Raw genomic sequence first — 15,638 nt, 5'->3', positions numbered from 1 at the left:
GGTCAGTATTAGGAAAAATATATAGAACTGATTTTTGTCTAGTAACTTTATGGTTTCAAAGCAACAGTTTCCACCTAGTATTTCATGAGTGCATTCGCTTTTCAAGAAGGGTAGTTAAGAAATTCAAGTTCATTAAAGTAGGTAGGAATGTCCTTATTGAGCACCCCAAAGAGAAAAACAACACCTGAATTTCCAAGCTAGTTAATACCCAGGCTAAGAACAATTAAGGCCTTGGAGTTGAATTCAAAGGCACAGACAAGTTTTACTTTCCTGAGTCTTTGCAGTGAAGAGATGAAATAGTATTACTGCACATAAGATTGGGACCGCATGGGGGGGGGGTCGGGGGGGGAAGGATGGTGGGCATAAAAGTGGGGCAAGTCCAATGTTTGCGCTGAATAGAACAGACAGAACTTGCCCCTGTGAATTACTAGAACTGAACAGTTTTTTCACATATTTATAGCCATACCTTATCTCCATAAGGAATTCAGGAAGTTTAAAATAAAATTATAAGAGAAATACTGTCTAGAAAAACTGTACTTCCGGGGAAAAAACATAAAAGCTCAATATTTTATTTTAAAGAAGGAAAAAATTACTCTTTCTGCTATTTCCATGTCCTTTCTCTACTCTTGAAGATACACAGAAAGAAAAAAATGCTGTTTTCGATAATATTTTAAATAAGTTGCTGTTTTTAGGTCCTTACAAGTCATTGAACAGATTGTTAGACCCTGAAGGATAAAAGATAAAGATGCTTGTGTTCTTCACATTTTACTTCGTAAGCTGTAAACTGTAATTCTCAGTGTCCACCCTCTATTGACTATATCTAGACGGGACATGAGGGCGGCCCACATACAAACGCCTTCATGAGACACCAGTTCACCAGCTGATTTTACCACCTATTTCAAGCATGTTCCTGAGTTTCTTATTAAGATGATTTCATATTAAGAGGCATGAAAGATGTAAGATACTGTTCTAAAAAACTTTTACATCTATTAATATAATTCTTTACAAATTACAAAGCATTTTTACCTGTATTACTCAAATTCCCACATAATTTCAGGAACACACAAATGCCATGATCTCTTCTCATCCTTATTTTCTACCACTAAAAAAATGAAAAGCTCTCACGTAACCAAAAGTTGATCTAGTTCAAATGAAATAGTCACTCCTCATGCCACTTGCTTGGAAAGAACTGTGAATGGACACAGGTTTGCTTCTTCAGCAGATGATTTCACTAAAAGCTCATATAATGGCTAAAATGTAGTATTTTCAAGAACCACAGAGACCAGGTAAGTTGATCCTTTTTTTCTTCATCTTGTCTCTTAGATGAGAATGCTCGCCTCTTAGATATAAAACAACAGGATGTAAACAAACACTACTAATGTTGCTAACGTTCACACATCAGTCTGCTTTATTAACAAATGAGAATTTAACTCACTCGGTAGAAATGAGAATTAGAAAACTGTAAAAAGTTGTCACAGATTTTTTTTTTTTAATGGAACACTTGTAGATCTTACTCTTGCCCATATATTATATTTACAATGAAATAAACCTAGATCTACATCCCAGGCAGCTAGGGAACAGCTTTCCAGGTTCGCTTCCTTCCCAAATCATGAAAATTATGATTTGGGTTTTTTTCACTCTTCTCACTGAAACCTGGGCTGGTTCACTAACCTCTTGAGCTTCTCTCCCTCACAAGCTTTCGAGAGTCAGATCTGAACACCTCTGCATGGTTTCCCAGGCTCCCCACATGGCTGTCAACCTAACTTTTCAGTTTTCTGTACTCCATTCTCCCAGCCAAAGTAAACTTGGTGCTCAACCTCACGCACACCCTGTGACTTCCCCAGCCTGAGATGTCCTCCCACCCTTCAAGCTTAAATTTCACTTATCCTAAGGTTCAACCCAAATGTTCCAACCCAAGGTCCTGTCTAAATACTGAATGTATAGTCATTCATTTTCTACTCAGACTGACTAATCCTGAAATGTGGGGCACTTATATCATCCACAGGACAAAAAGAGGCTAACAAGGCAGAGAAATGACTATCTCTCCTTAGAAATGACCTTCCTAACATTCAAATGCCACAGTGGGCAAGGGGATAAAAACCTACAGAACCACATTTCTTCATGCAGGACAAGTTCTTCCCTTAAAAAATATGTAGCAATGAACAAAGTTTAAAATAGTAAAGAAACTATATACCTATTGCTTCAGTCATCTTAAGATCTCCCCCAGGCTCATTTTGGAGATATCTAATTGGTTCTGTTCAGAGGCATAATTTTTGCTGGAGTATATGTAGATGGTGGCATAAAAATTATGAGGGTGATTAAAAAAACTATTCTACACTGGGCAGAAATGCCATTAGAAATTAAAAGTATAATGGAAATACAATGAAACTTTTATATGTGAGTTTTCTCCGAGCATGCAACACACAAATGTATTAAGGAGGAAACAGGAAATTTTTATTGGAAACTGCTTTAGTCTTTGGTTCTTTCACAAAGCAGTTCTGCATATAGATGCATAAGGGCTGGGTGGGAGACCCTTTGGTGTGTGGTTGGGAGCCAACAGGTTGTAGCTGCACGTTCCCTCACACAGTGAGATGCCCCTGTCTTCCCATTACTCCTCAACACTAAGTCTGCAGCCATCCCCAAGCCTGTCATCACTCTGCTGAACTTCAGTGATGCAAGCTCGCTAAGCAGCAGCTATGGGTCTGAGTAGAACAGGATGTTTCCAACTGCTGGCTGCTCTACCTTCACACAAGAACTCTCCAATTTCTTCCCTTCTTCCCAATATGCCACCAAAATCAGGGCTCATGCAGACGTGATGCTGAATGTTTCTTAACTGCAAAACTCTAAGGAATTAGAGGAATGTTACAAAAATTCAAGTATATACCCTCCATTCCTTGGGCTTCCTCTTGTGAGCAAAATGGATGCTTCCACCACGACAGAGTCACTTTGGCTCTGGGTGGGTAGGTGGTACTTTCTGAACCAAACCAACATTCATTCCTGCCCCTGAGTGACCCAGATTCCTTCAAACATTAAGATTCTACTTATCAGTCCTCCTGTCTTTTTCAAGGTAGTACACTTCATTCAGCCAGCCCCAACAAGATGGCTTTAACAATAGAGCATCTTTACCTGGTGGGCAGCTTGCCTGGAGAGGCAACCATGGCCTTGAACACTTGGAGAAAGGCAAAGGGATCTCAGTGACTCTCAGCCCTGGAGGGTGAGACTCTATCTTGGGAGGCTTTCTAAAAAATGCTAACAACCTCCCTCTCTCAGAAATCCTGATTTACTTAGGACAGGGAGGGTCTAGCTATTATTTTATTCATGACCTAAATATGTTTAAGCACAGTCAGTATTGAGAACTCAGAGAGCCAGACAACATTTCTCGTATTCCTGTGTCCTTTGTTCTCTTTTTCTGGATTATCCTAACAGCCTTTTAACTGAACCCCCTGATAAGCCCTGCTCCCCAACCCCAACAAGCCTGACCTGGTCCAAGGGGATCCCTGAACCACCGCACCAGTTTTTATTTCATTATATCATTCCTTGCTTGTAATTCTTCAAGGTAGTACACTTCATTCAGCCAGCCCCAACAAGATGATTTTCTACTGACTACATACAATCTTAACTCCCCAGAAAAGTCTCAGAGCCTTCATAACTTAGCTTCTTCCTGTCCCTGCTACTCCTGGGAGGTCTCTGAATGGGGACACTCAGAGTTCCCAGGACAGCCAGGACTCTCAGACTTCAAGACCTGTGTTTTTCTTCTGCCTCCAACATCCCCCCACTTCCTGTTTCTTAATTCCTCTGAAAGACTTCTTTTTGCACATTGGAATGAATATACATATATTTGTTTGAAGATGCAAAAGAAAAACAACTGTTCATTAATATTTTTCTTCCTTCAAATGAAGGCTAAGAATTATAACTTGAATCCTTTCTCTTTGCAATCATACAAATAAATATTAAACACACATACAACTGCCAGAGACTGGTTATCAGGAGTTACCTATGTGAAATGAATTCCTAGGAAGGCAAAGTCAGATAGCAGAAGGTATACTTAATATTTATTAAACTCTAACATTATCTAATCACAGCAAGGTTTCAACAGCAAGTAGCAGCATTCCTACCCTTAGGTGATTAAAAAATTCCAAACATCTCCTGCACATATTCACATACTCTGAAGGTTACAAAAGACAGTGTTAAGAAGTTTCTGGGTGACTGGTCAACCACTCATTCAGCTTGTTAGGTCATGTGGCTGACCAATAGCAAACCAAATTCATCAGAAGGCATATTCTAGTCCAGTCACATATTTAAGTGAAGCCGATCCCCCCTCACTTCCCCCTTCACTCAATATTTATTTATTGAACTAAGTGTGCTGCCAACTGCACTCAGGAACAATCAAAGACCCAAGTTCCTGCCCTGAAACAGGAAGCCATGTGTAAGGCTGTTCAGTTGAGTACAGGGTGCCTGATGATCCTCTTTGCTATACTTAGGAATGAAATTGTTTCCAAAGGGCTCTTGTAAGGTATGTGTTTGTCAGGTCCAACGTGACTCTGTGCAGGCTGTAGCAATGAGACCCATTTTGGTGGCAAAAGCCAAAATTTTAACATAGGCCCACTCGCCCTGTAGTCCTAACTACCCCACCTGTCGGTCATCTTCCGTGGATCCACTGATCCAGACATACCAGCTTCCTCCCACCCTCCACTTCCTTTCCTTATTTTTCTTTTTCTACAACACTTACTTATTATGTTTACTCTGTCTTTTCTTTTTTTGGAAGGTCCACACAGGCAAATTTTGTTGTCTATTTTATTCCAATACATCCTAAGCACTTATACTAGTTTGTGGCACAGTTGCTGCTCAATAAATATATGTTACATAAAGAAATTAATTATTAGGGCTGGGGATTTAAGTCAGTGGCACAATGCCTGCCTGGCAAACATAAGGTCCTGAGTTTGATTCCTGGTACCCCTGCCAAAAAAAAATAACTATTGATCTGATTTTCACTCTAGTCAAATGGTCTTAATTTTTCTGATTTTTAAAATTTACATTTTACATTGTAACCCAGTATACATATCCATGTATGTGTGTGTTTACTTAAATATAAGTATACATTAATGCATAAAACATACAGTGAATGTTTAAATAAAAATTTAAAAAATTATTACCATAAAGGACACACTATTGCTAATGTCCCTCAAAATACCCTTCCTCACATCAAACACACTCGTTCCATTGCTCCTGCCCCTTTCTGAAGTACTGTAGTTCTGGAAGTCTTTCCTGAGTCTTCATAGCTGCCTGAAATTGATTCAAAACGTTTATGGGAATTTCTGTCAAATAAAAACATTATAGTGTGTCCTCACTCACCTCACTCACTGGATCTGGTACCATGCCACTTCTGGCTCTTCCTCAAAGTGAAAATGACTATGAAAGTTAAACAATTTGAATCAATCCAAGACATCAAGGCAGCCATAACAATGCAACTAAAAAACATTCATGAAAAAGGACTTCCAGAGCTGCTTCAGGAAGCGGGAAGAATATAGGATCTGTTTGAAGCAAGGGTGAGTATTCTGAGGGGGATTAATGGTAATGTGTCTTCTTAGATTATTTTCTGTAATTAATCTTTAAAAATATTTAAACACTATATTTTTATCACACTTCATACATGAAACAGAAAAGTTTCAAGCAATATTTACAACAAATGATGCAGATTTACATCTTTTATCCCAATTTTTAAAATGCTGTCAGCTACCAAAGTGACCATTCTGAAATATGCTCGTCTCATGCACAGCTTCTTCTTTTTTTAAAAGAAAATTCAACTAGAACTTCAGTGCAGCAAAAAGGAACATGCGATCTGACACAGAAAAGACAAGCACAGATTCAGAGGTGGGAGCCTGTTCTTTCCTGGGGTGGACATGTGGGGACTGGGTGGGCGGGCTGTCCTCAGTCCGCACGTAAGGATGGGTGACTGTAACAGTAAGACTGGAGCGTGGGAGAGGAGACTGGGGCCAAGGAGCCCTAAAAAGCTGCGTAGAGGCCTGGGAATGCAGAGGTGTTTATGAAGGAATGGTATTGGTGTGGATTTACCACAATTACAGTGAAGGAAGGAGAGGGACTGAGTGGAAATTGGTTACTTGTCCTGGGAATATTTACACCTCCTGAGTCTGGTTGTATAATGAGTTGCTACTATTTTTTGCATCTGTGTGTCCCAAACTTCTGAAAATTCATCACATCAACTGTAACAGGTCAGAAAAACAGTTCCACTGCTTAGTAAGGGAGCCTTAAGAAAATCATCTCTTTGGGCCAGTTTCTTCTTCTATAAAACTGAAATTACCACAGGCTGTGTAAATTCCCCAAGCTTCTGACTCTTTTGTCTGGTTTTGCTTATTTCTCCGTTTCACTAAGACAACCAGTAGAACAGATTCCATCCCTACTCTTAATTTTCCCCATTTCTCATCAGTTAGGAGGAGACATGTTTTCTTCCTTCAAAAAATAGAATTACTAGAAATGGCTCTGAGTATCCTCCCAATTTTGTAAATGTATTGAACTTTTTTTTTTTTTTTGGTTTTTCTCCGGTACCGGGAACCGAACTCACGACCTTGCACTTGCCAGGCAGGCGCTTTTGCCGCTGAGCTAAATCCCCAGCCCCTGTATTGAACTTTTTATTGTTAAAATTTCCAATGTTCTTTTTAAAGGATTAATTTTCTGATTTGTTCCATTAAGACTGTTCATTTTCTAGAGGACACAAAACCAAAAGTTTGTGTTTATGTGTGTGTCTATGGTCCAAGATAGAAACATTTCAGCACACAGAAACTCTCAAGAATTTTACTGTTTCCTGATCTTTCACAGTGCTGTTCCAGTTTAAAGGAGCACACTGGATTCCAAGGCACTAGGGAACTAAGTGCTCCTGACATGCATTTTGGAGCTTTGTATCTTCCTTTTCTAAGTAAGGAAGCTGATCAAGAGTTGGGGTAATATGCTTAGGACTCCAGAGCCACACAGCTCCCACACCCAGGTTAGACCACTGCGGGCTGACTCAACCGCACCCTCACTTTCAAATCTGCACTGGCTCTCAGTCCTGGTAAGAAAGGGAGCATTGGGAGTTTTCTTTTTTAAGCCCTCAATCACCTCTCTGCTGCTTGATGTGTGACGACAGACAGGTTGCTTTCTAGTAAAGAACATTCCTGGAAATAATGTAAGGGGGGGAAACATTTTTCCCCCTGCGATGTGATGACAACTTAATAAATGGTTTTGCTTTGAAAGAAGGAAGCCTCCAGAGACACACTCTGCAAGCCTACACCTGGAATTAAGTACTTGAAGTGACACTTCAGCAATGGAGAAATTAAATCAATTGGAATTCTCTTTGAGCGTCATTTAGAACAAGCTTTTGAACCATACTGTTCTTAACATACACACCAGGACAAGGCAGGGCGTTCACATCACCAAACATGTGCTCTCACTCATCTGTATTCACCTGAGCCTTGAGTGACAGGGCTCTGTGCTGACCCACTGATTATCAAGAACAGAAAAGTTCCCTGAACTCACCATAGATTGGTACCTACTATTACCAGGCACAAACAGGTCAAAAGAAATTCAAATAAACAGCGAAATGGGGACTGCACCTTCACATCTTCCTATTTCATTTCACGCGCACATATGCACACACATTTATCTACATCTACAAGCATATATTTCAAGTAGTCTACCTCAAATATTTATTTTCAAACTACACTAAGAAAATGGGTTGGAATCGTTCTTACAATAGTCAGTCCTTTAAAGATGACAACTTCATAGATTAAGAAGACTTTCAAGAAAGAAAATTATCTAACTAACATATTTCTAAGGGCCCTTATTTTTCTGGGCCTCACTTTTCAAAAAATGAAGCAAATGCCTTAAGATTATGTAACCTATATCATTTAAAACACTATATTCAAGGGAAAATACTTGGAGCGACCCTTTCTCCATCATAAAGGGCCTGTACATTTGTCAGTTACCATTTTTACGTATGTTCACAAAGGTTATTCTGCTAAGACCAGCTCTGCCATACATTTGCCTGAAGTTCTGAAATGTTACAGTAAATATCAAGTTGCACTTAATCAATGAAATTAAAAACACGACTGATATATTTAAAAGTATAAGCTATTCCAGCACTCTCTGTCTAGCCTCAGAGATTCTATTCAATTTGACATCTCAGTTTTTGCTTTGGTGGTGATACACATTGAACTCAAGGGCTCACACATGCTAGGCAAATGATCTGCCTATATCCCCAGGCCCTAATATGTTCAGGTTTGGGCCAGAAAATACACAACCTCCTGTCTTCTAGGTGACTGAAGGAGTTACTTTCTTAACACCCAGTCCTCCAAGCACATTCAAACTCTAATGGTCAAAATTTAACTCAGTTACGTCTAATTTAATTTCCTGCACACACGTTTTGATCCTCATTGTTACTGTCTCCATCTTGTTTACACACCCAGACAGGAAGGGATCCTAGCTCATATATGACCTTGGATCAGTCACCGGCTTCACTCAACCTCAGCTGCCTGTCAGCAGAGAAGAAGCCCTGCTCTTCCAGGCTGGTTTTAGCAAAGCTGTGGAATTTGCTGTGGAATGATGTTTACAAACACACAGGCATTACACAAAATCCCTTTCCTACGCTATATAGTTTCAAAAGGGGAGTTGTGCGTATACTGCACCTCTAATGGGGACATTGTTTCCCCAGATCCAGGCAGCAAAGATGGTTTTAGGATTTTAACATCTTCTGTTTTGTCACTTGAGTGTGACAAAGGCACAGTGTGGCTGCAGAGCAGTCCAGTGCATGCATGGGTCACAGGCCATTTCACCTCCCAAGTCTCTTCCTTTCCGGCTTCCTAAGTGCTGCGAGCCTGGGAAATGCTACAACTTCAGGGTGTGGAAAACTTTTGTCCCTTAGACATCCTTTAGTCTCCCGCAGAAGAAGGAAGGCGCCTTTCTGACAAGCTTCAGGAAGCGACCTCCACAGGACACTCGGAGGTGGGGCAGCGGAGAGAACAAAATGTGGATGGGAGGTGTCAAAGGCATCTGAAGACTCAGCCTGACTGGCCTCTACCTTCATCAGCTTTGGGTTTTTCTCCGGGTCTGCGGGTGGGGGAGGGGTAGGCACGAAAAGGCCACCACAGAACGGAGGTACACAGGAAAGGCAAAGAGCTCACTGTCCACTAAGAAGCTAAGTCGAGAAGCAGTGGGAAAACCAAGGGTGCATGATGAAGAGAAACCGATTTTTTTGCTGTATTGGCTTGACTTTAGCAAGGCTTGATAGTTTACTTGTGGTGCCCCAAAACTGTTTCCTAGTAGGCAGCGATTTTTCAAAATGCCACTCAAACATCTTCAGTGACATCTGGCTGAAACATTTCCCTTAGAAATACAATTTTAAAATACTTTCACATTAGAAAACATTATTGTATAGTCAATAGAGGCTAGACTTTCAGAAATTGGTATTTCAAGTCTTCCCCAAATGGAAAAGACAATGGCTTATGTCTCCATTCATTAGGACACAGAGATGGGACGAAAAAACTAATCTGTCATTCCCAGAATCTAATGCTATAGCTCGCTGTTTATGAGCACAGGATACCCTCAAAACTGCAAAGTAACTGCAAGGTTCTCTATGGGTTGTTCTTGGAAAGTATGGCTGTTGCTTGTGAGGATCTATAAAAATATATAGGCTAAATATGAGGGATTTCTTCCTATCTGCCATTGATTATGATGGCAGGAAGAGATCAGAGCAGAGCTAATTAAAGTCCCTCCTCTAGGACTAACCCTTATCTTTGATCGGAATGATCCCTAATAATAACACAAGGTGCCACTGAGGAAAAAGTGCTGACAGACAGGATGGCTCTCCTCAGCTGGGAATCTCACTCCTTTTGCCTTAACCACCTGGGATCTGAAAATACCAAATGAAAAATTTCAGAATGGGGCTGGGGATTTAGCTCAGTGGCACAGTGCCTGCCTGGCAAGTGCAAGGTCGTGGGTTCAATTCCCGGTACCAGAAGAAAAACAAAAACAAAAAAAAACCCACAACTTTTGGGCTGGGGATTTAGCTCAGCGGCACAGCACCTGCCTGGCAAGCGCAAGGTCATGAGTTCAATACTGTTTTTTTCAGTACCAGAAAAAAAACAAAAAAAAACAAAAAAAGAAAAATTTCAGAAATACACAATTCATAGATCTAAGATGACTTTCATTACAGAATATTGTTACACTTGTCCTGTTTTATTATTAATGCAATTAATCTTACTGGGTCTAATGTATAAATTAAATTTTATACGATAATGTATGTATGCATAAAAAACAGTACAAAAAGTATAAAAAATAAGTTTTAGTCCAATCTATGTTTTTGGGTATCCACTGGATATTTTTGTCCTTTTTAGGACAGAAGAGACATTAACACTTTATAGTTGGCATTGTAACTTGACCTTGACCTTGACTACCACAGGAAGCTACAGAGCTTTTTGTTTTTGTTTGTTTTGTTTTAGTCTTGAATGCTGTATAGATTACTCCTTTGCATTATAGCTCCCAAACTCCAAACTAAAAGTCTTAGCGACAGATCCTGATAAAAATGAGCAGTTTGAAAGCTCCAGAGGTAAAACTAAGTTTAGAAACTAAAGCAACTCTCTCTCTCCCATTGGATCCCAATTCAAGTCATCCTAGTCAGCGGATTGTGTAAATACTAAAATTAAGATCACCTTTCTCCCCAGCTCTACTTTATAATCCCCACAACAGGCTGACACGATGTGAGCCTGGTTGCCAGTCACATCACGGGGCCAGATTTTGCTCTGATGTTCTAAAGCACTGAGAATTCAGCTTACTGATTTGGTAATATCCACAGAGGAAGGGGAAACATCTGAAGTTATTTTTACTTCTGCAGGTCTTCTAGCTGTACAGGGTGAATAGTAGGGTGGATCAAGTATTGTCTGAAGCCCTTCAGGATCTTTATTTTTTTGCATGGCCTCATTTCCGTCTTCCTGTTGCTAGGAAGGAGAGCTAAGCATGAGAAACTCGTGTTTACAATAGTGGACCATCCTGTCTAGAACAAGGCTCTCTTCAAAAAAGTCCAATTCACTTCACTCACTGTACTCTGGGTGTCCTCTTTTTTGTCAACAAAATCATCCTTCCCTGAATATTTTCAAATTAGGTATTTATGCTCTTAAGTCATAAAAATACCACTCTCAATTAAACATTGCATCACGATTTAAAATCTCCATGGGGACACCCAGGGGAACTCAAGTACTTATTTTTATATTTGAAACTACTTCTTGGAATCTCACCAAACCTCAGACTGGAAGGCATCTTACTGAGGCCTCCCCATAACCTCTTTAAGCCCCATAATAATTCTATAATAAGAGTTGAACTGCTATATGCATTTTTAATCTCACTTCACATTAACAGCTTATTCAACCACAAAACATCTATTAATCTAATATATTTTCCAAAAGTGCCCAAACACCTTCAACTGTAAAAATGTTCTCTTAAACTTTGTTTGGTCTTTGTTCTTTGAACTACAACACTGAAAAACAAGCAAAGAAAGGCCTTTGGTGGAAGGGCCTCACCTCTGCTCCAGAACCACAGGAAAATCTTTTGATTTGATTAGCCCGGTATATTAAAATCTGAAATGTGGCCTATGATTAGTGATAGTTCATTGCTTAACCATTTAAGCTTTTCTGAATCGACAATTGGAAAGTTAAGACACAAATCACCGCAACTACTTTCCTCATCCACTCCAGGGAGAGATTTAAATTGGAGCCTACTTATTCCATTTCTGTGGAGTGAGGAATACAAGTTGGCAACCTCCCGGATACACTGAGCTTCCAGCCTGTTTAGTGAAAGATGTCCTTCAACTTGAATTAAAGCAAAATCAATTTTTGTCAAAAGCAAACTTCTACGAACAGCTGGGAGAGAGTTAGCCTTCTGTGCTTCATTTAAAACTCCAACCCTAGTGCTAATGAAAAAATCATGCACTCAGGCTTGGGCTGTGCTGTGAATCTGGCATGCCACAATAAAGTGAATACACACAATTGCCAACATTTTCTCAGAAAATGTCTTGAAATAACTTTTGATTGAACATCTGCTAACCATTTGACACTCCTTCCTCAGGACTTTAGTTCCTCTACCAGAGGGGCTACAGCCTTACAAGGTAGCCCTCTGACCATCTGCTGCAATCTGCAGGCCAAGATGGCACTGGATGCCTCCGTTAATTCCACATTTAGGGTCTGCAAATTATCTCTGCTGAGGATCAGCCTGCAGTCCAGATGGATGCTGAATTAGTCAACCTCTTAGAGCCGCTGATAGATTTACATTTAGGGAGCCGCCGTCTGCTGGACTATTATTTTCCCTCATCCCTTCAGCAAACAGAATTTTGGAGGAAAAAAAGCGTAATTTGAGACTCTTTAGATCTGTGATTTTTTTTTCCTATCCAAGTGCGTCGTATATGTCACCCCCACCAATCTTTAGGTAATGGATGGCGGTGTCTACACTGCGTCCCTCTGAAACACCATTAACTGCTTGAAATAAGCTCTGACTACACAAAATGAACACATTCGACGGCTATACTGGATGTAAAAGGACTCACTCAAAGCAAGACTGGGGACTGAAAAAAGGTCATGGGATAAAATTCTCCACATTGGAAATTAATGACGTTAGGCTAAGGCCTCTTTCGGCATTCATTAGCATAAGTGGGGAATTTGCTCCATATCCATGCGAAACACCTTGTCGGGCACTTTACTTCTATTAGCTCATTGATCCTCGAACCCTGTCAACACTTATTACCCCATGTTGTAGCAGGACACAGTGGAGTCCAGTCACTCCCTGGGTTTGCCCTGCTAGCGGGCTCCAGACCTAGGATTCCAGCCCGGCCAGCCTCACCCCCTGGCACCAGCGGCTGTGCTCTAGAGCCACGCGCAGCCACAGACGCACGCGGCAGGGTGGGGGTGGGGGTTTGCAGTGACCTGAGGCAACTCCTCCCATAGGATCAAAGCCCGGGGCCCTGACGTTGCAGGTGGGGTCAGGGACACAGAATGGGCAGGGTTCCAACAGGCCCTCGCCTCTACAAAAAATAAGTCAGGTCTGGCGACGAGCTTCCTTCCTTTCTCCGGCCCCGGGAATAGCTCGGCTGGGTCCTCGTGGGGAGCCAAGAGCGTGAGCACCTCGTCGGGCGCTTCAGGAACCGGGTCTGGGGTCCAGCGCGCGGCGGAAAGGCTGAGCAGGACCACATGCGCGCCCCGGCACTGGCTAAGGCGCGCCTACATGCCCCAGGCACCGGGCAGCCACCAAGCCCAGACTCTCCCGGCTCAGTCTCAGCTAATGCTCAGCCTTTAAATATTGCAACCAAGAGGCCCGAAGTGAAAACAATCTTTTGGTGATTACCCAAAGGGCAAAAAAACACTTGCAAGTGCGACTAACATCTACAACGTTCCTCAAATAAACGCTGATTTTGGACTTGAAGGCTGAAGAATCACAGTAACTACCCAGATCGGTCCCCGAAGGAAAGATAAGTAGAAAGGCACCCCGCTGCGCCCCTCAGACCAGAGGCTAGCGCCTGGGACTTAGAATGAGAATGGCAGAGCCGCTGGCCTGGTGCCCCAGCCGCAGCCCGTCCGAGCTCGCGGGGCGCCAGCCCGCGGTCCCCAGGCAACGCGTGGATAAGTCACTCCCCGATCCAAACCTCCCTCTCCAAACTCCGACCTCTGCTCTCCTCACACGCAAGCCCTCCGTTCCCCAGGAACTCGGGCGACTCCTTACTAAGCGTGTCCAAAGCGAAGGACAGTCGCCCACTTGGCAAGGCCGGCTGACACTTCCTCTGCGGGGTCGGGGTCGGTCCCCTCCGCAGCGGGCGCCCCCGCTGGCCCGACAGCAAGGCGCAAGGCTGGCTTACGTGTGAGGATCATGATGTCCAGCTTCTCTCTGCACATCCAGGGAGGCGGACGGCGGCAAGCGCGCAGGAGGGACGTCGAGGCAGCCGGAGGCAGCTCCGCTCCCGGCCCGGGACCCACGGCTGAGTCGGGACGCGCGCCCTCGCGGCTCTCAGCGCATCCTTGCCCTCCTCTCCCGCCTCTGCCGCGGCCCCAGAAAAAAACTCGGGTTTTTCTAGAGACTGAGAAGAGAAAGCGCTCAGGGAGCGGGGCGAGGAGCCCTGGGGCGGCTGCTTTCCCCGCGGCGAACCCCGGCCATGGCCCGAGGCTGGGAGGAAGAAAGCGCCCTCTCTGCGGCAGCCGGAGCGCACAGCGCGCTGCTCTCCGGGCTCGCCGCGCCCTCCGCTGGGCCCGCCCCGAGGGGAGGAGCGAGAGCGCAGGGCTGCAGCGCCGCGGGCCCGCCCACTGACCAGGCCCCGCCCTCAAGTCCAGGTCCCGCCCCCGGCCCACCTCCCGGAGAGGAAGGACAGGAATGTTTTCCCTCAGCCTCCACGTCTGCAGGGGGAAGCGACTAAAAGTCGCCAGCTATTGGCCTCGGGGGCAAAGGCAAAGGCCACGAGGAGTTTCCTTGGTAGAAATGTCCCTTCTGGACGCTGGGACAGCGTGCACTTTCCCTTTTTTTTTTTTTTTTTTTGGTGGCTCTGCGCATTTTTTTTTTTTTTTTAAACCAGTTTCCTTCTGGTAGGCATTGCAAATATTTGTGGTAATGGAGGGGAAGCGGGCAGGTAGGGATGGATGTAAAAAATGGGGAAAGACGTGCCAGCTTTCTAGATATACATTCTTTCTTGCCAAAGCTTACAGGGGTACAGAGCAAAGGTAGGGAATAAGAAACCCTGTCGTAGGGAGGGCTGGAGTCTTCACCCAGCACGTATGGAGAGACCACCTTGGGTACAGTCACGGCCACTGTCTTTCAGACTGTGGTCTTTGGACTCTAATTCAGCGCTACTCCTGGACCTGTTCTATGCCAGGCCCGGAAATGAAGATTCAGAGTCTCCTACAGTGAGAACCTGCAATTTTCCCCCAAACCTTGGGTGATTCAGAAGCACTGCAGTTTTTGCAGGCTTCTCATATCCTAAGAAGCCTCATTCTAAAAATTCACAGTAGAATGCAATCACAGAGAGATCTTTAAAAATTCCAGACCAGGATTGTAAGAAAATTTACTTTGAAGTAAATCGATGCTTTCTGCCTGTTATCTCTGGGCAAGGAAAACTGACCTAAACTCATTCATCCAGATAATAAGAGAAGTGCATTTGCCATGTGCTGAATGCTTTTTTCAGAGATAAAGCAGTGAGCAAGAGGCAAACATCCTTTTCCTCCTGACATTTGCTTCCTATTTGCAAAGCTGCACAATAAACAGAAAAGTAAGTAAAAATGTATATGTTGGACAAGATCCACAAAGCAGGAGAGAGGACAGAGGAGCCGAGATCAGAGTTTGTTCTTAAATAGGGCTAAATATAAATGAGAGACATTAATCTCCTAACCATAGCTTCAGACATCGAGTTCATAGCTATCTCTTAATTTACAAATAATGACTTTCTTTACCCTCGTATTTTCAATAACACAAAACAAAAATGCTAACACCACCCCGGGCTCCCCAATTCAGCCAAAGTAGGGTTCAACTCTGGAGAGCATTGGATTGCTCCATTCGGCAGATGCGTCTTCCCAGGGATTTTACTCAGCTGCTGGGGACACAGGGGTAACCGGGCATGTCTGGCC

General features: G+C 43.1%; 1 protein-coding gene across 4 annotated transcripts in view; it reads right to left on the bottom strand.

The window, feature by feature from the left end:
* The window catches only part of Dlc1 (DLC1 Rho GTPase activating protein), a 381,773-nt gene that overhangs the window by 30,677 nt on the left and 335,458 nt on the right, over nucleotides 1–15,638 (bottom strand). Inside the window, exon 1 of one of the 4 annotated variants that reach the window (XM_013521502.1) lies at nucleotides 13,886–14,291. The exons of the other annotated variants lie outside the window; for them this stretch is intronic. Within the exon in view, the coding sequence (XP_013376956.1) occupies nucleotides 13,886–13,922 (37 nt within the window). The 5' untranslated portion in view covers nucleotides 13,923–14,291. Of the gene's footprint in view, nucleotides 1–13,885; nucleotides 14,292–15,638 lie in introns of those variants that run through there. 4 annotated transcript variants of the gene reach the window in all.

This window comes from Chinchilla lanigera, unplaced genomic scaffold (genome assembly GCF_000276665.1).
Source record: "Chinchilla lanigera isolate Chin_1 unplaced genomic scaffold, ChiLan1.0 scaffold00062, whole genome shotgun sequence".
Lineage (NCBI taxonomy): Eukaryota > Metazoa > Chordata > Mammalia > Rodentia > Chinchillidae > Chinchilla > Chinchilla lanigera.
The sequence above is the reverse complement of the archived record's forward strand: the minus strand, read 5'-3'. Positions and strand labels throughout refer to the sequence as shown.